Source organism: Telmatherina bonti, assembly GCF_933228915.1.
Source record: "Telmatherina bonti genome assembly, chromosome: 20".
NCBI classification, from domain to species: Eukaryota; Metazoa; Chordata; class Actinopteri; order Atheriniformes; family Telmatherinidae; genus Telmatherina; species Telmatherina bonti.
The window spans coordinates 11,762,536-11,785,669 of record NC_136618.1 but is presented as its reverse complement, the minus strand read 5'-3'; the positions used below and the strand labels follow the sequence as shown (position 1 = coordinate 11,785,669).

The window sequence follows — 23,134 nt, the reverse complement described above, 5'->3', positions numbered from 1 at the left end:
ATCTGGCACAAAAAACGCCAACATTTTCTTACTCTGCATGGATTTTGGTTCAGATTACAAAATAAAGCATCGTGATTCCCCGAAGTCTACTGAGGCTGTTTGTCAGAGTCGGTGAAAAGTTCCTCTCCTGGCAAACCGGGGGAACCCCAGCTCAGTCGTAGGCGGTACCATCCCTGGTAGAGTCCCCTCCAGCCCAGGTACCCAAGTGCTCCTCCCAACTGCTGGGAGGGCCACTTAGGGAAGTATGCAAGCATACACAGAAGCAAAAACACCCATATCATGAGCAGAACCACACACAGGAGAAAGAGGATCCTCAACGGGGTACCGGGCAACCTCTGCAGACGCCTCTCATGGGTCAGGTGACGTCCAATTACAGACATTTCCTCCACTAGCAGCAGGCAACAAAAGCAAAGAGAGAGGATGTCCTGGGAGACTTCATAACCTCGCCACAGCATGTTGGCTCGGAGGCAGGAGGCTTTGGTCTGGTCTTCATGCAGGAGTAGAAGGGGTTGTGTTTGTGTGTCGGAGCTCTGGGCGCCCTGGGTGGGGGCGACGGGTTCGTAACACGTTCCCGCCGCATCCTCCAGCAGAGTGAGGAGACGGCGACAGCCCCACAGAAGGAGCGCTGCAAAACCCAACCGAGAGAGGTGGCGGAAGGAGAGGGGCAGGCGCCGACCGGCTGACAAGGAGAGGAGGGCGACGAAAGAGCCGGCCAGGAGGCAGGTCCAACCCAAAGTCGATCTGAGGAACTTCCTGTTACAAGAAACAGAATCAGTGTATAAAATCCTGAATCGGGCCTTTATTCATTCACTAAAACACATCGTCAAATCAAGGGAAGCTGAAGTCTACTGTATCCTAGCAACCATCAGGCGAGAGGCGTGGTACACCTTGGATGAGTCGCCAGCCCATCACAGGACAAACATGCCATTATCTCTAAAATCATGCAAGCAGTATAACAAGGAACAGATACAAGAAAAGGGTCTTAAATTTGACTAAAATTCACAATTTGGCCCCTTGTGTCGTCTCCTGAGTGCCTTAAATTAGCTCCGTTTGGTACCAATATTATATAATATTTATGTACTACTTCTATTTTGAGCCGCTTGTCTTGTGACCAGATGGTCTGCGGTTCGAGTCCTGCTCCCCTACGCTGCTGCAGCCCCGCAGGGGACATGCAAGGGAAACAACAACATGCACAAGTTTTATTTTCTTAATTTTTCATGATTTAAATGGTGTAAATATATTAACATACCAGAAAAATGGATTATAAAAACCTGTTGGTAGAATAAATGAGCTGATGTTGAAATTGAAGTTAAACAGGAATATTTAGAAATTGGCTTTGGCAACAAATCAGACATTAATAATGACGTTAACTAAAAACTTACTGAATGTCGTCGTACTGCTTTTTTTTAAGTCATTCGATGAAGTTGGAACTGATCTTTTAAAAGCTAAAAAAGTTTAGTTAGTTAACACAGAATCCAGGTTTTTCAGTCCTGTCTTAGTTTGTCTTTTGCTATTTTTATTTTTCATGATCCTAACCACTTAGTCAGATTAAAAGTCACATGAAAGCTGGAGCCTATCCCAGTAATTATTGGGCGAGAGGCAGGGTACACCCTGGACAGCTGGCCAGTCCATTGCAGGGCCACACAGAGAGACAACCAACCATTCACGCTCAGACTCACTCCTTTGACAATATAGAGTAATCAATCAACCTAACATGCATGTCTTTGGACGGTGGGACCTGCTTATTATTTACTGAAAATCAATAATTTACTATGTTGTTGGGTTTTTTTTTATTATTATAGCTTGTACAAAAAGGTCAATATTCAGCGCTGATCCGTCTTGCCAAATCAAGGCCTGACTGATGGGAGATCCATTTTCCCAGTTTGTGTGTTTCTAAAACAGGTTTTTCATTAGATTCCTATCCAGGAGTTGTCATGGCAACAGATCCAAAGTTTTAATCTGGTCATGTAAGTTTCTCATTTTTTGCTCCTGGATCTTTGGAAGATGTTGCTCTCTGAGAATTTTCTTGAATCCTGGCAGCGACTTGCAGGAAAACTGAGTCATCCCGCTACATTTGATAAGAAGTAACTCCACATACGTTGAGTCTCAGGATGCTTCATTGCTGGCATGACACGACTCATGGCAGAAGAATTCACTTTTTCTCTTCTGAAATCAATTCCCCACATGTATTACTCATCACTGGGGTGGGATCACATATAAGCTTATGTTTCTACCCACTCCTTTTGATTGTTTTGTCATCTTTTATTTATCTTATTTTTTCTTGTTTTTGTTCTTAGATTTCATTATGTTAAAATAAAATTTTTCAATCAATCAATCAATGAAATGTCCTAGAAAGTTAAAAGGGGGCCTCATTTGAGGATTTACCCTGACATCAGTCTTCTACCTGCATTTTCTGCCAATTTTTTTTCCTGCATTAAGTTGCGTTCTACAAATTCAACCATTGTCCAAAACACTGATTTACACTCTAGACAACCTTGAAACCTCTTCATCATAGCCGAACCTCTTTTTTTATTTATTTTATGAATATACCTCACAGTTCTTTCAGGTAAAATAGACTTATTACAGGTGAAATACATTTATATGCAAAAAGAGTGTTGGGATAGCGAGGGGTGGGCATCTCCTGTCCTGCAAGTGTCAGGAGTTTCCCTGCTGCAACACACCTGACACCAGCAGACTGGTGCAGAGCTTGACATTAAACTGCACCAGTCTGGGAAGTAGCCACAAGTTTGAGTCAGGTGTAATGCAGCAGGGAAACTCCTAATGCTTGCAGAGGTCCACCCCTTAAGGACCAGAGTGTCCCACACCTGTTGTAGCTGTAGTTACTTCTACAGCAGGGGTGTTCAGCTTGGTTCCAACCCAGCAGGTTTACCTTGTGTTCCTGCTTCAACACGCCTGAATCACATTAACTGGATCTAACAGCCTATCATTCATTCATTGTTCTTGTTACTTGATCCATTGAAGGGTCGCGGGGAAGCTGGAGTCTATCCCAGCAGTCTTTGGGCGAAAGACAGGGTACACCCTGGACAGCTTGCCAGTCCATCACAGGCCCTAACAGCCTATCATGTTCCAGAGAAAGACTCACGAGTTTGAGTCATCTGTGTTGGAACGAGGATACATGGAAAACCTGCTGCACTGCGGCCTTCTTAGGTCTGATGATGGTTTAAAACCATTTCAACTCAGTTTGCTGTTAAATGTCCCTAAAAGTTGTCATGGTGTGGACTTTTTTTTTTGTATAGTCTCAGTTCTGGTTTCCTGTTTTATTTTGTAGCTTTCTTTGTGTTTTGCCTCGTTTCCTGCTTGTTAATTCACCTGGGTTCATTTAGCTTCAGTCCATTTAATCCACCTGTGTCTCAGGCTTCCTGTGTGTATGTACTTCCTGGTTTTTAGCTTTCATTCGCTGCTTCATCGTTCGTTTATTCATAGTCTCCCCTGCGTTCCTGGCAGTGACTAACACCCCTTCCTGCCGTCTCTTGCTCTGCGTTTGGTCCTCACTTCCACGGCTTCATACCAACAGTGGCCATGTGACTTCAACTGACTTGTTTCCTCCCTTTCTTCTGTGCTGATGATGTGACGCCTTATTCTCTGGAATATAGAAATATGGTGACAGAAACAGCGATCTGAGTCACCATCACAACAACAAACGCTCACCTGTACAGGTAGTGGTTGCTGTTTGCGAAGATGCTGTGCCTGGAAACCCAGAAACTCAGTATGGGTCCAAACAGAACCAGCGCGGACAGCACCAGGTGGAAATGTCTTCGAACCAGGCTGCTTCCTACAATCCTGGCCAGTAGGTTTGTAAGAGCCTCCAGAGCTGCATTCAGGAGCGTGAGGGCAAATCTTCCAGGCAGCGTCAGCTCTGCAGCGATCTTCCGCAGCTTTTCCAGGCTGATTTCCGCTCTGAGTCCGTTTGAGGAGCTTCCTGGTTTTGGATCCATGTGGACAGACGGATGGTCGGTCACCTTCTGCAGTTATTAACAAACTGGGAGTCCTGGTGGTGGGAAAATCACAGCAGTTCCACTTTCACACTGCCAGGCATGCAGCAGAGCACATGGTGTATAAAAATACAACCATGTTGCCCCCTTTACCCTCTAAACCCCCCCCCCCCCCCCACCCCTCTGCTGCAGGACATGATCTCATTATTTTCAGAGTAATAAATATCTTCCTACAACATAAGACAGCTCCTGGTGATAAACCAAGTCTGTTCCTTAAGCGTCGTGATGCAACACTTGTCACTTATATTTGCATACTGTTGAGAAAATGTCCCCTCTCTGTAAAAAAAACAAAAAAAAACCAGATAAATTCCTCTATAAAATGGATCATTTGGCTCGTCTGTCTCCTCTTAGAATTGACCATCGAAGCCAAAACTAATTTAGGTTGTAAACTGTTGCCAGAGTCCATTTGGCACTTCGAGCAGCTGTTTCTCAGCCTCGATCCTTTTACAACTTTCTCAAACAAACCAAAGTAAATTCATTTTTCCACTGGAGTCGATCTCAGGAATAAATAGATCTGTTTGCTGAGGGACTTTGGCTTTGTTTGAAGTCAGAACAGTAGGTGCAAATGAAACCAGACGACAAAGAATTTCTGTTTAATTTTAGACCCCGGCTGCTTGGCCGTCACTACAATGTCCTTCAGGTCACTCTGCAGTTGTCTGGCAGCTGCAGCCGCCCACAAAACCTGGACTAATCACATCTTCAGGACTCATATTTTAAGCCCCCAAAGCGTTTAATTTAAGAATGACAGCAGAGGACATTCCTGTATAGGTTTAAAGAAAGTTGTTTTTTTTTTTATTGTTGCTGTAAAACAGTCTGTGAAACATGGGCGAAGATATAAACACCTGAAATTTTGCATATACAGATCGGTGTGTGCGTGTGTGTTAGCATGTGCACGTCCTTTTCAGACACATCGCAGGGTTATATCGGCCAACATAATTGCTCTTCTCTTCATAAAAAATAAGAATCAACCAAAACGTTGCCTCTGAACAGCTGAAAACTTTTGCAGATCGGTGGCGAAGTCAGGAAAAGATGCACAATCGGGTGAAGGAGTCGTGACTTGAGGCGACTAGAAAAACAAGGAAAAACGTTCAGATTGCAAGTGGGGGCTTTAAACGGGACGCACCTTGTGGTATTTTTAACAGCAGAGGCAAAATGGACGCCAGATCAGCACACTGTCAACTACCTAAATAACACTCCCTGACTGCACATTCCATTAAAATGTGTTTAAAATGTGTTTAACAAGTTTACAGAATTATCACCTCAACGTTTCTCTCTGCGACGTCCAACATTACGGGAACTACCGGGTGTCAAAAGCTCATCGAGTGCAGAGCCGAGCACTTCCAGTCAAGATATGAAAACTCCCGCTTCCTCTAAAACCAAAAGAAAACCGGAAGCGGGCCGAAGCCGTCCAGCTGTTCTCTAACGTCAACATGGAAAGGCCTGGACGCCGCCGAACGAATACTTCACAGCCATGCTATAATTATTAATATCCAGCATTGAATTTAAAACATATTTAAGTCTTAGTCATTTTGGAGCTTATGAGCTTCATTCCCCCCCCCCCCCCCCCCCCCCCTCCTCCTCCTCCTCCTCCATCTTGCAGTGATGTCTCTATTCTGGCGTTGTTTTCGTCCTCTCTCGCTTCGTTTCTCCTTTCGTCAGCCCCTCTCTCTCTCGCTCTTCCTCCAGAGGATGGGTTTGTCTGTGCTCCCACATTCGCACCGCTCCGTCCCACTAAAGAAACACAGCAGAAACCAGTCAGTCGTTCATTTCCTTCCCCTGACAACCTGTTGACCTTCATACCGTACAGAAGGGTTGGACCTTTACAAGGCAGAGATGCGACACATTACAGCCACGGAGAAATTATTTATGAAGTTACAGCCTCCTTCACAGAGAGGGGGGGGGGGGGGGGGGGGGGGGATCCAGAGTTTCACATAAATTATTAAAGTTTAGGGGTTAAAAAAAAAGGCCACACAGAGATGCTGAACGGCCATTATCATGATCAGAGTACATCAATAATATTTACACATCTGGACAGAAAAACATCAATAAAACACATAGAAATCACTAAATTCTACTTATTTCCTCTTTTTTTCTCACTAGTCTCATCATAACTAAGAATTCATCCCCCACGCCATGCGGCTCTTCAACGTCTCACATGGGGGGTCGATAAAAGAGCAACAGCCTTATAACACATTTAACGTAGCCTGAGCACAGGCACGCTTTTTCTCTTACACACGCACGCACACATGCGCGCGCGCGACAGACTAGGCTGTTTGCTGACATCCTATTTTATTTTATGATCTTTTTTCTTTTTTTTGCCTCAAAACTTTTACTTTAATTTTTTACATTTTTTACATTTTACTTAATAAATACAAAGCAATTATTTATTTATTTATTTATTAAAAAGCAATTATTAATGCCCTATAACCAGTTCTTTAGGTACACCTGCTCAGTTGAAACTTATTGTATTTAGTCATGTCAACGTGGTCGAAGGAAGAAAGGGGATTTATGTGACTTTAAAAGTGAGTTTTTCATAAACTGCTGATATACCTGCATATTCATACACAACCATGTCTGGGTTTTACAGAGAATGGTCTGAAAACGAGGACATTTCCAGTGAGCAGCAGTTGTCTGGACCAAAATGTCCTTTTGATATCAGAGGAGACTGGGCAGACTGGTTGGAGATGATAGACGGGCAACTCAGATAAACCACAGGTTCCAACCAAAGTACAAATCATATCATATCATATCATATCATATCATATCAAATCTAAAATAAAATAAAATAAAATAAAATAAAAATCACATCCACAATAAAAATCACATCCAAAATTAAATTAAATTAAATTAAATTAAATTAAATTAAATTAAATTAAATTAAATTAAATTAAATTAAATTAAATTAAATTAAACAATATCCTCTCTGAATGCACAATAAGTTGCTTTCCAACTGGATGGGTCTGGTTTTAGCTGCTGTAATTGGGAACAGCAGTTTTAATGTTGTGTTTCATGATAACGTAAAACACTTTCTAGTTAAATTGTTGCTTCAGAGCTTCTGAAAACATCTTTAGATTAACTGTAATATTTCTAATCAGTCTGGTCTGACTGTACTTACAGAGCTGCTGATCAGTTTGTCCTCATACGGGTGCCAGCTGACATCCCTCACGCAGGCATCGTGCCCCGACAGTCTGGACACCACCGCCCCGGTCAGCACGTCGTAGACTGGACACAAACATTTCAACCACTTCGTTCTCTTGTAGATTAACGCAGCCTGTCGGCTCACGCCGTTTCACCACGTCGCCCCAGACAGATGCAGAAACTTACTGATTATTTTGCCGGTGGAGCAGCCAGAGTAAATGAACCTCTGCCCGGTGCTGAACTCTGGAGAGAAGCGGCAGCGAATGAGCGTGTGCAGAACGCCGTGACCGCGGTACGTCATCACCGAGGTGTCACCAGTCAGCTTGTGCTTCTTCAGGGCTGCAACGCACATCAAATCCACTTTATTTATACAGTACATTATAAAACCAGATGGTTACAAATGTGCTCATATAAAACATAACAGCTGAACACAGAGGGACATAAAGATATTCCACACAGCCAGAAATTCTCAGAAATGCATTAAAAGACTTGAGAAATACTAATAAACTAATATATCTGGAATGTGATCAAGAAATCTAAACACTAAAAAACATTAAATAAAAAAAATAGATAAATAAATTAAGTAGATTTGTAGAAAACAATAAAACAAATTCTAAAGCTAAAGACAAAACACTAAAAAAATAAGGGAGTGTTTTGGGAAGAAGATGTTAAATATGTTATATATATCGAGATCCAACAAGCAAGACAATATGTTGGGATTTTTCTGTAATTAAATGGTGAGAAAACTGTTGCAGCGTTTAGGCTTGATATAAACGTACTGAAGAACAGAGGAATCTACAGAATAAATAAAAACATTCGCTCTTTAAGTGCAAGACAAGTAGATATTAAAATCTACGTAAACAGTAAAGATCTGTTGTTCATTTAAAAAAACCAAAACAGCGCTTTTCAATATCGATATAATATTGTCACAAAATATTGTGATATGTCAGTATATCAATATTTTCTCACACTTCTGGTTAAAGACATGAAAAGTAATAAAAAATTAAGCTACACTAGAAGAAATTACAGGACGAAAACTATTTAAAAACTGACGTGCAGCAGAGTTCAGAGATGCACTGATACCGCTTTTCATTTGATAATACGCAGCACTTATATGAGTACTAATAAATCCCATTACAGATAACTGGTATGGGTCTGGTATAGACCAGAATGATCCAACCACTGAGTGGTAAAATGTGCAATATATCAAACAGATCCTCCTGCAGCCTTCTTCTAAATTTAAGACATGAAAACGGTCATTATCTTTATAAATAAGGAGAATAAAAAGGTTTTTGATAGATTCAGTTCATTGCCATGACAACGCTCCTACATGCCTCAAACCAGCTCGTCTCAGACAGACAATGCCAAATTCAGATTTGTAAAATAGCACCGGGGTTAACGATGTTTCTGGACATCCGACGGTGGAAAATTCTCAGTGTGAAGCTTGAAAACAATCACAACCTTCACATATAAGAAGAATAAAGGTGCTCTTTTTTTGTTGGATTAAGTTAACAGCTGTAACAAACGGCCAAAATTCAGCTTTTCTCACTGACATGATGCCAAATTCAGATGTTTAACATGGTGTGTGAGTCATAACTGAGGTTTATGCATTTAAAAGGTTTATATGTTACAGATCCGGCGTGTGAGGTGAAGAAAAATGTGTTTTCATCTCCTCTCGACTTCCTCACCTCTCTGAGGAACCTGCTGCCAGCGGTAATCCCAGTTCTGCTGGGTGACGGCCAGGCGGGAAGCCGCCAGCCCCTCTTTGGGTGAGAACTTCCGGACATCCCAAAGCTTGATAGACTGGTCCTTGGAGTTGCTAATGAGATAGCGAGCGTCGCCCTGTCAGACGGAAAGAAAGAAAAATAACCACGAACCATTTAAGTGGCAGGCTGACAGAAGAGCAGCAGAGCTCCGCCCACCTTGCTGTGGATGAAGGTTATGCCGTCTCGGTGGCCGGCCAGCTGTCCAACGGGCTGCGGTCTGTCTTCCCGCAGCGTCCGTCTGTCCCACACCTTGCACAAAGCGTCGTCGCTGCCGGAGAAAAGCAGCTGGGACGAGCTGTCTGCGAACGCCACCGCGTTCACGTCGTCTTCGTGGGCATCAATCTGATGAGAACAGAAGGAAAAAAATGGGGAAGTATCCGTGTTAGATGAAGCAAACACACAGAGGCAACATGAGGATGTGGCAGATGGTGGAGGTCAGCTACCGGCTGCTGCACAGAAGGGGTCTTGTGGGAAGAGGGGGAGGAGGGAGGTGGGTCTGACCCTGACTACCCTGCTGCAGGGTGGAGCTAAAACTCTAATGTCCGCTCTGGTGTGACGGACTCAACCTTGACCGAAGTTTGAGGTGGATATGATGCAGAAGCAGACGGGAAACTCACCTTCAGGGTGCGTTTGTTCTGCTCCAGATCAAAAACATAAAGGCAGCCGTCGTTTGCTCTGAAAATAAACACAAAAAACTGAATCAAATCCAGCTCAGGGTTTATGTGACTCAGCAAAAAAGATGCTTTCACAATAAAACTATTTAAAAATCTAACCAAATCTTAACATCTTACATCCAGCCGAAAGAACTGATCATCTTGCTTTAGCCTCGGCTAAGGCAGAATGTTTAAGATTATTTATAATATTTTACTAAATCCTGAAAGTGATTATTTTAAATGCATATTTATCTAATTTTACTAAACCAGTTTTAGATCACACTGCCTCTTTGACACTCAATGTTAGCTTTAAAAACTGAAAACCTCCCAAAAAGACATCGTGTGAATGAAAAATAAGCTGCTTGAATGTGAGGAAACCCCACTTGTTAAGATTTCCTGCAATAACAAAACATTTCTGGACTTCTAGACAAGTGAGAAATGCATTTAAACAAGTGATACAGTCTTTTACGAAGCAAAAAGAACCTCAAAGCTGACCTGTACAGGTTACTTTGCTTTTTTTTCCCTCTCAATTTGAAAGAAAAATATTTTACAACAAGAGCAACTAAACAGGAGTTAAAGAACTGGTAGCATGGCAGAGCACAGAGTACAGCTGGTGGCTGGGATTGCCATGGCTTGAACCCAATAAATCCCACTGAACCCATTAATTTAATTTACACTCAAGGCTTTGTGTGGTTTTAATTGTTGAATTCAAAAGAAACATCTTGTTTTGTTTCCAGTTGAATATTTTTCCCTCAAAGTGAGAAAGACACTATGCTAAAAGAAGCAATAACAGGCTACCTTTGAGAGTTTTTTTCCCACTTAATAATGGACAGGACACAAGATTTTACATCATGTCTGAAGTACATACAGCTCTGAAAAACACAAGAGACCACTGCGATTTATTGTTAAATAATCAGCATGTCTGATTATAACACAAGTACATGTTATTCTGCTTTATGAGGACAGCAAAGTTCGGCTACAGGCTGGCCAACAAGTGACCTTTAAACACAGGAACAAACTGAGACTGGGGTGAAGTTCAGACCAGTTGGAAGTCATGCTAAACCAGAAAAAAAACTTCATGAGTGAGAAGCAAAGAAGAGTCAGACTGAAAGAGATCCCAGACTGGAGGAAGGTTTCAGCTTTGACCAGCACCTAACCATCTTCGGCTCAGATGGAGAATAGCTACGGTTACATGATGTTTTTTAATTCTGAATTAATCATTCAGAATTAAATAATTCGGAATTAATGTATTCTCCTCGAGTTTACATGGAAATAATAATTCTGAATGGGTGTTTACATTAAACACGTCTTCACTTAATTCCTCTTTAGAGCGGCGGGTTGGGAAGGTTCTGATTGGACAGAGGGTGCACGTGACGTATGACGTATACCGGAAATAAACAAAGTTGGCTCCCTGCTTCTCGTCTTTTCAGTCGTAACTTGTAAAAACTACATAAAAAGTACCAGTTTCAGTGCTAGTTTTATCATAAATGTGAAGTACCAGCTCAACACGAGCATACTACTTCACTTTTTGCAGCAACTGAGAAGGAGAAGAAAGATAGACCACCAAACACGGGAGGCAAAACAACGCGCGTCATCGGGACAGGACAAGGTAAGGAGCATGCTCAGAACGACCGGAATTAACTTAGAGCAAAGTTTAAGGGGTCCTATTACGGTATTTTGAGTTTTCTGAGCTTTCTACAGTGTTACAGTGTTGAATCCTCATCAGACATGTGAACGACACTGTTTTTTTATCACCTAAACGCATGTTTGAGTTTGAGTTCCAGCACGCTCTCCATTCGGTTTCCATGGCGACGAAAAATGCGTCGTTTTAGAGAGTTTTTTCTACTTGGAAATCCTTGTGACGTCCCGGGGGATAAGGTTCGGTGATTGGTTACCTTCTACTGGTTAACAAGGGCATGTACAAATACATCAGGCGGGTGGAAAACGTGGGATAAAGTTATTTCCAACGATGGCTGGTGAGTTTACCAAAGAGAGACATCCTGCTGCATTCGTTGCTGTGGGTTGCTGTTTTCCACTTCGTTTTCAGGGTCTGATTCAGGTTCCAACATGTAGGGCTGTATGCTATGTGATGACATTGTATTTTGTTTTTTTTATTGAGTTTACATTAGCCTAATCCTTCTGTTTATGAGATGTTACAATGACGGTGAAAACAGGTGCGGTGCGCGCTCCTGATGTAGTGCAGTGCCGGGAGGCGGGGCTTAATGCGGAAGAGTCTCAATCCACTCGTTTTGCCCACAGGCTGATCTGACAGCCTACGGAGAGGGTCGGTCTGAAGTAAATAAAGCAATTTGTGACAATAACTCGATCAATCCCAGCCCTTCTGGTCTCAGAAATAAAAATAAATTAGCCTTAAATAGTTCCACTTTAAGGTTTACATGACAAAGGAATTAAATAGATCTGGATTAAAATGCGCATAAACCAGCCACTTAGATGGGAATTAAGTTTAATTCTGAATAGAAATTTGCATCAGGAATAAGGTGTTTACATGGTGGTTTTTCATCAGTTTAAAGCAGAATTAACTTTAATTTGGAATTAAAGAGGAATTAAAACTCCCATGTAAACGCACAGAGTGATCAGTGATGATCTGGAGGGAACTTCAGCAAGACTGAAGGCTTTCTTCCCCAACTCAAATGATCCATATTTCCAGCAGGACAATGCTCCATGCCACACGGCCAGGAGAGTCAAAGAGTCTGCCGTAACCGGTTCAGTCTCCAGATTTAAACCTCGCTGATGGAATGATGTCAAAAACAAGATGGACGGTCAAAATCCATGAAGCAAACATGAGCTGTTTGATGTTTTGTTTTGTTTTTAAGAAAAAGTGGCAGAAAGTTACCAAACTGCAATGTTTTCACTGTGGTGGAGCGTTCACAGCAACTGAAAAGCAAAAGCTCATTTCTGCAGGGTTGTAGTCAAAACATTGCTACTACCGGCACTTTGTTAAAAAGTATACAGGATATTTGTTTACAATGATTTTCAGCAAACACAAAAGCATTCTTTCATTTCATTCATTTATTCAAAGCTATAATCTAAAGATTAACAGTTTTATTTGGAAATTGAGAGAAATGTAGTCAGCAAAGCTGTCCAGTTCACCAGTACTGATCTTTGCAGGGGCCTGTTATTTTTCCACAGCTTTATATATTTTTCAAATACAAGAAATCGTAACACATGCACTACACGTGACACATTATTTTACTTGACTGTTGACTGAATTTTATCCATTTCAGTGAATTCCCCCCTTATATTAAGATAGCTCATTGTTGCAGTGAAAGAGTCACATCTGTCTGAGTAAACTTGACTCACCCGCCCAGAATCTCCTTCCCATCTGTTGAAGCAGCAAGTGAGAACACACAGAACCTCCTCTCATCCGGACTACAAAGCACAAACACAGAAAGGGCATTAGCGAACACCACCACACCACGTACCACACGACATCCAACACAGAAAACATCTGTATGACGGCACGCATCACCTCTGAGACAATGTTACTGTTAGTTCAGTTGACATAATGACGTCTGCTTTTTAACAAAAGGGACACACAAAGAGCGAGAGGATGGATGTTGGGGTGACGACTTCTGACAGTATCATTCATCCAGGTGGAAATGAAGGGAGAGGAGGGCCGGCTGGTAAAGACTGATAGATTACCTGCTTTGTAATGTTATAAGTTACTATGAGGGGAAACACTAACTTGAGGTCCAGGGCGGTGTGGTTTTCACTGTCTCCCTCTATACTGCACAAATGAACTGCAGGGGGACACAAACAGAAAGATGTCAGTCACTTCTTACTTAGAAACACAGAGAAGCAGCAACTAGCTCACATCTGTGATGGATGGTCATTAGCTCCAACTTTTCTGTCGTCTGTTTAGCTTCATATCAGGACATCGTTAAAAAGATGATAATGGCTGTAATCTGGTCCACACCAGGTGCCGGTTAGATGCTTTTCCCGTTTTGGTAAATTCTCTACTCCTTTCCAAATATGAATGTTTAAAACGATTTTTATGAGCAGTTTTCAGAAGTCTTGCAGCCTTTTCTTCTTTTTTTTTTTTTTTTTCTCTGAGAGAAATACAGATTTAACAGAAATTGTTTACGGTTTACAGAGCAGGCGGGACGCGGTTGGGAGGGGGCTTCTTGTTTACTTTTCTTTATGTGTTTTTGTTATAAATGAAACTTAAAGACATAAAACTGTTCATATGGTTTACACATTTAGATTAATGGGAAAAACTGAATGCATAATAATTGTGATCATCGTAAAGTCATGATTATTTCTTTGGCAATAATTGTAACAAGAAATTACATCCCTACGGAGGAGCTAATGGTCCGCTTATTGACGATAAGTAGGGGTGGGAAAGCGAATTGAAAAACAATCAAATATCGGGATTTTTTTTTGCTTCACAATTTTAAAATAGATTTTTTAGTTACAAAATATATATTTCTTATTTTTTTATGAATAAAAGAAATCCATTTTAAATTTTTTTACATTTTTATTGTTTATTGATCTTTAACTTGTCTTCTTGGACATTATAGCAGCAGAATGATGGTTTGGCTACTGTGTTGTTTTATCCTAATAAAAATCAAGAAAAAAGACGAGCAAAAAAAACGTTGACATTTTTTTGTTTGTTGTCTAAAAAAAAAAAATCAGCATTTTCGAAGAATTCTGAGAATTGCAATTTAAATCAAATCGGCTTTCAGAAAAATCAGAATCCAATCGGGACGAAGGCATATCATCACAGCCCTAACGGTAAAGTGTCCAGACCCAGCCATCATGCCAAACAAACAACTCCAAATGAACTTTAATCTGACTTTTATCATATTTAACAGAAGTGCGTTAGTACATAATATAACCCAGACTATGTTTAGATGAAGAGCGTTCCACACAGGAAACACTCGGATGGGAAATAGTTTTGTCCATCATAAGTCCCTTACTGGACCGCTAGCCTTACTGTAGTCAGACCAGCTGGAATAAAGAACGTGGTGAGCATCAGGGGTGAAGCAGACGTCCAGCACGCTCCAGCCAACATCACGGGCCTTCACAGTTCGCTTCAGGTGAAAGCGCCCCCTGGTGGTGTCGTACAGGCGGATATTCTGGTCTGAAACATTTTAGAAAAAGAAAAATCTGTAAGTTCAGTGTTGCTCAGCTGACACATTTTAATTTCCTTATTGCCGCGATGGGAACCATTAAATGGAGTGACTTAAAGGGCTTTTCTGGCATGTTATCTAAATTATGCCAGAACTTCAAAGCTAAATTTAAGCAAGCAGAAACTGAAACAACCTTCCAACACTGTAACATCACCAACAGCTCTGCTACGATGTGTTAACCTCAGACTAGCGACGAGCCAGCGAACTGTTGGCTTTCATCCGTTCAGAACCTTGGCTGTCCTCTTCGACCACAGAAAAACAATGAGAGCAAAAAAAAAAAAAAAAAAAAAAAAAAAAAAAGGATTTTTTGTGGACATTGGACTGGTTTAATGCAGGGCCATGTTGGTTAAGTAAAGGATAATGTCCGACGAGGTGTCCATTATCAGAAATTAATGGACGACACGGAAGCGTGAACCGTCCGACGCGAAGTGCGATATTTTCTGATAATGGACCCCTCGGAGGGCATTATCCCGCTTATACCACGGTTACTCACAAAGGAAATAATATAAGATCAATTACTAATGTTTTTACTGTTAAAATAGTGTTTTTAACAAGAAAATTTGGGAATCACCACCCAAAACCACCTCCTGGTGCTGTTACAGACTTTAACCTGAGAAAACCAACAGCTTGCCAACTATGACAGGACGATGTTGCACCAACATCTGAACCCTCAGCAGGTGTGACCCACCATGACAACGTGCATGTAACTATAAAAAAAAAAAAAAAAAAAAAAAGCAACATGTTAGAGAGATGAAAGGTTGCGGAAGGCTTATGATTTAGTTTTGGGGGGTAAAGTATCTCCATTGAGTCTCAGGTTGATGAGGTGAAAAGTGACAGGTTGGAAAAATGGCTCCTCGCATCGAATCACCGTCATTCATCCGTTTTCTTAACTGCTTAATCCAATTCAGGGTCTCAGGAAACTGGAGCCTATCCCAGCAATCACTGGGCGAGAGGCAAGTACAGGTCGCCAGTCTATCGCAGGGCCAACACAGACAAACAACCATTCACATTCACTCCAATTTACCAATTAACCTAACGTGCCTATGGATGGTGGGAGAAAGCTGGAGTACCTGGAGACAACTCAGACATACACAGGAAGAACATGTAAACACAGAAAGGCCACAGTCCGAAACTTGTCCCCCACCCAGCCGAGGCTTAAACCAGAAACTTTCCTGCTGTGAGACCGTAGTACTAACCACTACGCCACCATGCACCCCAAATCAGCATCAGTGTGTCATAATTAACTGACAAGATGGCAACCTATTGTCCCCTTACTGGTTTTTCTTGATTAAAACAGAGCTACACATTAGAAGAGAGAACTCCCCAAATCTTCAAACTTTTTGCGCTCAAATTGTTTATTTTCTAGATAAAAATGAAAACACATCCCACTTTGTCTCAGTGCCTGACAACTCTCACAAACGCCTGCGGTGATTTGGTGGTGTAAGCATTTTAAAAAAGCACAACGAATTATTCTAAGATCTGATTCAGGTCCTCTGGGTTCTCGTATTGGAGGTCACGTTATTTACCTTGGCAGGCGGAAAGGAACATGTTGCCATCCTCGCTGTACACTCCACAAAAGGCTTTCTGCTGGTACGTATCCTTGTGGGACACATAGTTTGGCAGGAAGCTGCAAAAAACCAGAAGGGTCAGTTTTTATCCAACTATAACTCACATAAAACATAAAACAGGTTAATGCTCAGTCTGGCATTTGTGATCCTACACAAACTGATTCAGACTGTTTTCACCCTCAAGGCAAAAAGGAAAAAAAAAGTCTGAAGGTACTCACTGTGTGCGGATACGACTGCACTCTCCGTGGGAAAAGCTGGAGCCTCTACATCTGCCCTGTTCCCGCTGCAAATAAAAACACTGCTTGTTATTTATTAGCAATTATTTAAAAAGAAAAACTAACAATCATCTGAACTATAAAATAATCTGCAGCTTTTAGATAAAATATGGTTTGAAAAGAACAACATGAATGGTTTAATGTTACTAATTCTTCTTGTCTTGTTTACAGGCAGAAATGTGCTGATGGTTGTGTTGCCTTCTGGTTTTGATTTGTGCTGCGTGTCTGTGGTCTGACCTCGGTTAGCATGTGGGTGAAACTGTGACGGCCTTTCAGGGACGACGAGGCGGTGGCCAGAAGGATCTGAGTCCGGATCTCGCTGCGGTCCACTTCGTGTGTGTCCGGCTGGGTGTCCACTACAGAGAAAGAACAATGTCTTGGTGGGAAGTTGGTATCTGTCATTCTGCAAACATTACAGTCTGCTTGAAAAACTTTATGATGCACTCTGCATAAATCAAACTGTTTTTTCTCTATATATATTTGTCAGAAAACCTGCAATTTTAGATTCAGGGATTTACTGAAATGTGCGAATTTACCTGCAAATATAAACATATTAGAAAATTTAGCTTGTGTATTTTAAGAAGCTGACTTACTTTCTTTTTATTTCTTTAATTGCTTCATACCTCAAGTTAAGCACTTTTTACATGTCAGTCAGCTACATGGTTTAACAAACTAAATATAAACGTGAGGTACGAGACAAGGCTGAAAATGAGAGAAACAGCAGCCGACGTCCAAAGAAAAGACTGAAAGGTCTTCAGGAACCAGGAGAAGACACCTTTAAAAGACCACCATGTCCTCTTTTTAAAATAAATTTAAAAATAAATAAAATAAAATCTTTACAGTTTAAATAAAATAAATTTAAAAAATAAATAAAATACAAATAAATTAAATTTAAAAAATAATAAAATAAAATAAAAAATCTTTACAGTTTTGATGTATTGCACATGCCTACTTAATGTTACACCAATAAAAAATATAACCTTAGTTTCTACCTCTGATAGCAGATGTAATTTATTACAAGACTATAAGATTACTTTTATTTAATAATTCAATTGTATTAAAAAAAAAAAAAAAAACAACACTTAAATCAACCCCAACACAGCTTATTCATATTTTATTCAACCTAACTACATTTCTGAAGCAGCTCTGGTAATATATAAAGTATTTAAAAATACTTTGTTGTTCTTTGACTTTAAGTATTATAAATAAATAGCATTAAACCCAAAAGAGAAACCATGATGGGGCAAACAGTTAACCTCCTTTCTGTTAACAACTTAAATGATAACCCTTGAATTCAGTGAAAGTCATTAGAATTAATTACATTACATTTTTATTTCAGCGTCTTCTGCAGACCGATGAGTACATCTCTCCACAGACGGCGTCCACCCTGCTGCTGTGTGGCTTTGCAAGTGTCTCATGTTGTTGTTTGATACTCGGATTTCTCCACAATTATTGGGTCACACAGAGTGCACATTTACATAAAAGAGTGTACTGTCTTTACAGGACTTTCTCAATGCAACAACACGCTCATAATATGTATATTGTAATAAATAGAACATTAATAAATCATAAGACAGTTTTTAGTATTTCCTCCTTTTCACACATTTCCTTTGGAGCCACTTCTGTATGGCAGAGATGCACTGTCCGATGGCGATCTTTCTCAATTTATAGTGATGTTTATGTGTTTGTGTAGTTTGCAGAGCCACAACATTTTCTAAAGTCCTGCTTGCAAGTGAGGATGCCTTTAGCACCGATATCAGGCAGAAAACCAAGAAAGTTCAGTGTCTTTGTTAACTTCCTCTCAGACTGCACTCACACTGCATGTATTATTGCTCAATTTTTATTTTTTTTGCATAGTTGTTCACATTATTATTTAAATGCCACCTCAATCACACTTCCATGTCAACTTTACACAGTCCTGACGTGACCTGCACACACAGAGGAATATGCAAGGTCACACCCGGCATGCTGTGTTTACAAAAGTAAATATGGATTCTACACTTGTTAGCATGTGTGTGTTTTTTTTACAAGTTGTTGTGCAATCGGAGTTGAGAAAAAAATTATTTAACATTGTTAAAATCCATTGTTTACATTTGAGCTTACTGTGTCCCCTCTCCTCCAGCGCAGATTTGTGACGTCTGTCTCATTTCAATGACATAAAAGTTGGATAAGATGCAACATGACTGTTCAGACTGAGGCTGCTTTGAAATAAATCGTATATATTTCTGATTTAGTGCTACTTTTGAAAGGGCTCTAGGTTGGATTTGAAAAAAAAACAAAAACATATTTGTCTTAATCAAACTGTAATAAACAGATCAGATGTGGGTCATACATGGGCTAAAAATATTATTCTAGTGTCATTTGCCTGCAGTGTGAATGGATACAACAAACCAGCTACGGGTTCCATCTCTTTGTTAAGTCACATATGTGACAGTGTAAGGTAATAAATTAGGAAATGGGATTAGCATAGACATCAAGTTGTATAGGAAAATAAATGAGCATGTAAAAGCAGGGAAATAAACATGCATGCAAGTCACCATAAATCAGATTCAATCACTTGTGCAGCCTTAGTTGCTTCATTGGTTTTACCTTATGAAAGTGCATTTCATGTCTGAACAATCCAAGATTTTTTATCTGAACTTCATCAAATAAAAGAATAAATAAACTGACACATTGGTAAGGTGAGCAAGAGACTGAATAAAAGAATTAAAATTTTGTTCTTTCTATTCTCTAGTCGGATCGAGTATATCTCAGATAAGCAAGCAGCACTACCTGGTGGATTGTAGCGGTCACCCAGCCGTCCATCCCAGGCTCCATCGCTGTCCTCATCTGAGTCAGAGTAAGACTGGACCAGCTGCAGCCCCGTAGCGCCACTGCCATGGACCAGTCTGACCTGGCCCCTGCACACACAAAGAGATTTCTCAATAACCAAAACGTCACAGTAGCAGTAGATGATCAAAGCAACCGTGACGATGAAGACAGCGATTTAAGCAACACTGAGAAACAAAGGGGGAGGAGTGGAAAAGCAATAATCTGTAGGTGTAATTAGCTACAACTAAACTGTTACAGATGTAAGGCCCTGCCATGGTCATTGGTAGCTGGTGACTACTTTTTTTTTTTTTTTTTTAATCTCAAACACATATACGATACAAAACAAGGATGCACATTTGTGTAACATTATACCTTGTTTGAGAAGGAGCAGAAGGAAGCCCGAGGCTTATTTAAATACTACTCCTTATTTCCAGTCTTTAATTTACAGTTATATGGCTATATACACAGTTTATATACTGAAAGTCATCAGTCAGATGGCAAAATTTAAAGCAGCAAAATAAATCATGACATTTTTTCTTTTTTATCTTTATCCAATAACAATTTCTTGTACATTTTTTAAACTGAATAATATTATTACATCATTTTAAATCATCACTTAGTCCATTCCATAAAGTTACCATTCCCTTTGTTCCCACCCTTCATTCAAGTCCTCACAGGACTCACTGCAGATGCAATGAATGTACTTTTCACTTCTTTTTAACAGTACAGAAAATAACTATCCTGCTCTTCCACATTACATACATTGAATTAATTTCAAGACATGTAATTTAATTACCTGATTTTAAGTGCACACTTCATGTACTGTCTCGTGTACATGTACAAACTGAGCAGGGAATAAGAAATGCTGGTGCTTTGGTGTGGGGTGTTGTACAGCATATTGCAGGCCTATTAAGTTGCAGTAACTGCAGCAAAATTTCATTACATCACTACGTTGTAATTTCCCACTTGCACCAAAATACATAAATACCTCAACTGTATGTGCAGGAGTGGCAGGGAAGATAGCACATTTATACAGTTCAATCACAGTATCCAGGGCCGGATTAAAAGTGCACCAAGTGGGCCAAAAGTGTTCCAGGGGCCCCCCTTCCCCACCACAACATTGTAAAAATTGTGAATGATACACTGTGAAACGACATTTCTAACATCTCTCAGCCAATGGTACCAACAGCAGTACACTGTGGTGTAACTATCTGGCTTTTATGTACATTTTGTTTCATGTCCAAACTGCTGGTGTTTGCCCTATGTGGGCCCCAGGGCCTGTGCCCATAATGCCCATTGGATAACCCAGCCTTGACAGTATCTTTGTGCATGACAATAACACAAAATGGTTTTGCTGTGTGTGTTTTAATCCATGTGTCACACATTATATACAAAATCCCCCCAGAAAGATCACCTCCTCAGTAGGTAAGCCAGCACTTCAGCTAAGTCAACGTCCTCCTCTGAAGCCGACTGTCTGTCTCCCTGCTGCCTGTCAGCCGTCCTGCGGCCTCGGCTGCTGCTGCTGCTCTGGTTCGGTTCTGCAGTTTCTGACTGGTCTGCTGGGTTGCCACTGGAAGAACCCCTTCCACCAGACATCCCAGAACTGGACTGAGAGCCCATAGACTGCGCAGAGATATGAGAGTTAGAGACAGCTGCAGATGTACCTGAGGAAGACAGGTGAGGCTTATAGTTTTTACTGACAGAGAGGAAATGCGAACATGAGGTAACGTTAGGTTAAGACAGCTGCAGATGTACCTGAGGAAGTAAGGTGAGGCTTATAGTGTCTACTGACAGAGAGGAAATGTGCTGTTAGGTAATGATAGCTGCAGTACAGTAACATTACATTTACAGCAGATAAACATGTCGGTTCAGGATATTTGCTTAAGCGTCTGTACTTTGACTTTTAGACACAAGCAAAAACATATGTGTCCTGCCTCAGAAATCGACCTGCATATCTGCACACAACGTTAAGTTTTATCATCATTCAGGATGCGGGGACGGATTTCTGTCGAGCTAGCTAAACGAGCTAACGACCTGGCGACAGATACCGTTTGACTGTCCTCGTGACAGCTCGTCGGTCCGGCTCCTTGTCGCCTCGGTGCGAGCTCGGCAGCTTGTCACACCGTGCTGCTTTGCACACAAAAAACCCGGAGCTTCAGCAGCAAAGAGTCCGATCAGTAGGCTAACAGGGCCAGTCCGTGAAACGCCATGTTGTTTACAAAAGTGTGAAAAAACCCTGCGCGTGCCCCCCCTCCTCCTGCACTTTCACCGTCACGTGACCCGCAGTGATGTCGTCAGCGTGCGAACGTACGTGGAGAAAACAAACTTTTTTATCCACATTCACTGAAGTAATACATAGAAAAACACGTTTTAATCTCTTTATAACAGAAGTTAAAATATATATTGATACAATCTCAGACCCAAACCACAAAAAGGAAAAACAAACAAAGGATATTTGTGGCAAATGTAATTTAATTATGTAACTCGCATTTACTCTTTTATTTCTTTATTTTTCTTTCTGTTAATAGCAACTTTCTCTTCTCATTAGTGTCCTATGTCCTTTTTTGCTTTTTGTACAATTCTCTTTTGCTGTCTCTCTTTTCTTCTTTTTGAAGACTGCTGTAAATTCTGTAAAAGAATTGAAGTTATACCAAAATAAATAAATGAAAATTAAAAAAGAACTTTTTACCTTGTAGCAGTTTCAAATGATCCATAAATATGTTGAAAATAAGAGTCAGAGTTACTTTTGTCTCATGTGCTTCATGTACTTTTTGTCTCTTTGTTTTGTATCTTATCAATTTAAGTAGCTTAACAATTTATAAAGAAATATAAATAACTATTTTAAATCTCGGTAAAGTGCCAAGTAAAATCAAGAAAAGTTATCTTGTCTAAACTGTCTTTTGGCTTGTGGTAAATTTAAAATGCAATATGGTTTATTTGTCAAAGGACTTTCTTCTTTAAAAGAAGAAAAAAAATAGTATATACAAATGTGATTATTTTGAGAACAAGCTGCAAATATTTTGAAAAAGAAGAAAACTGCTTTTTTTGTTTGTTTTTCAAAGCGGCCCTTTATTCATGCAATTTTAGTTTTGCTAATCAGAATAAAGTAATTTTTAGAAAATCAAAAGAAAATCTTAATTGTTTTTTTTCTCTATAATCTCAAATGAATGTTGTGTAAGTTGCAATGCACTGTTTTGATTTTATTTTGTTTTTTACATATCATCACTTAAACAATTAAGTCATTACTCAAGTCATATTAAACTACAAATTTGGCATTTTCTCTGTAGAAAAAAGCTCATTTTGGGCATGTAGGTGCTTTGTTCCTCTAAAACACAATTTATCTTCTTTGTTTATGAATAATTTGATAATATTCAAGCCCTATATCAGAGGATAACCCAAAGACTGACGCATTTGACAAATGAAAATAAACATTTCAGTCTAGCAATTAGACATTCTGGTCCTTACTCCACAGTATGGAGTCCATACAGGTTGGTGGCAGGAAACAATGAGGATAAGAAGAAATAGTCTTTCCATCTATGTAGTTATTGCAGCTAGAATAGGATTAAAGAATCCAAACAACCTGTCTCAATAAATTTATTTTAAAAAAATGTTTTAATTAGAAGTCAGAGCAGAAAGGAGTTTTAGTTTTACCAAATGCTAACATCAAGCATGCATTTGTTAAAGGTGTAATTTGGGGTTTAACACCTAGCTTCATGCAGCTAGTCAAACTAAAACACAGCTATGTTGTGATTTATCA

The 23,134-nt window shown here is 40.2% G+C and overlaps 2 protein-coding genes across 2 annotated transcripts; both read right to left on the bottom strand.

Moving 5' to 3' along the window:
• fitm1 (fat storage inducing transmembrane protein 1) lies at nucleotides 1–4,034 on the bottom strand. The gene is made up of 2 exons (XM_079259801.1): nucleotides 3,670–4,034; nucleotides 1–753 (listed from the first exon to the last, which is right to left on the bottom strand). The coding sequence occupies exons 1-2, from the start codon at nucleotides 3,954–3,956 to the stop codon at nucleotides 87–89; spliced, it is 954 nt and encodes a 317-aa protein (XP_079115927.1). The 5' UTR covers nucleotides 3,957–4,034; the 3' UTR covers nucleotides 1–86.
• Nucleotides 4,035–5,604: 1,570 nt separating this feature from the next.
• Nucleotides 5,605–21,597, bottom strand: dcaf11 (ddb1 and cul4 associated factor 11). The gene is made up of 15 exons (XM_079259799.1): nucleotides 21,426–21,597; nucleotides 20,792–21,000; nucleotides 19,339–19,466; nucleotides 16,804–16,922; nucleotides 16,510–16,574; nucleotides 16,250–16,350; nucleotides 14,528–14,674; nucleotides 13,277–13,331; nucleotides 12,892–12,960; nucleotides 9,535–9,592; nucleotides 9,074–9,259; nucleotides 8,840–8,993; nucleotides 7,338–7,490; nucleotides 7,129–7,235; nucleotides 5,605–5,744 (listed from the first exon to the last, which is right to left on the bottom strand). Exons 2-15 carry the CDS (start codon nucleotides 20,995–20,997, stop codon nucleotides 5,622–5,624), a joined length of 1,671 nt encoding a protein of 556 aa, XP_079115925.1. The 5' UTR covers nucleotides 20,998–21,000; nucleotides 21,426–21,597; the 3' UTR covers nucleotides 5,605–5,621.
• Between the last annotated feature and the right edge of the window lie 1,537 nt (nucleotides 21,598–23,134).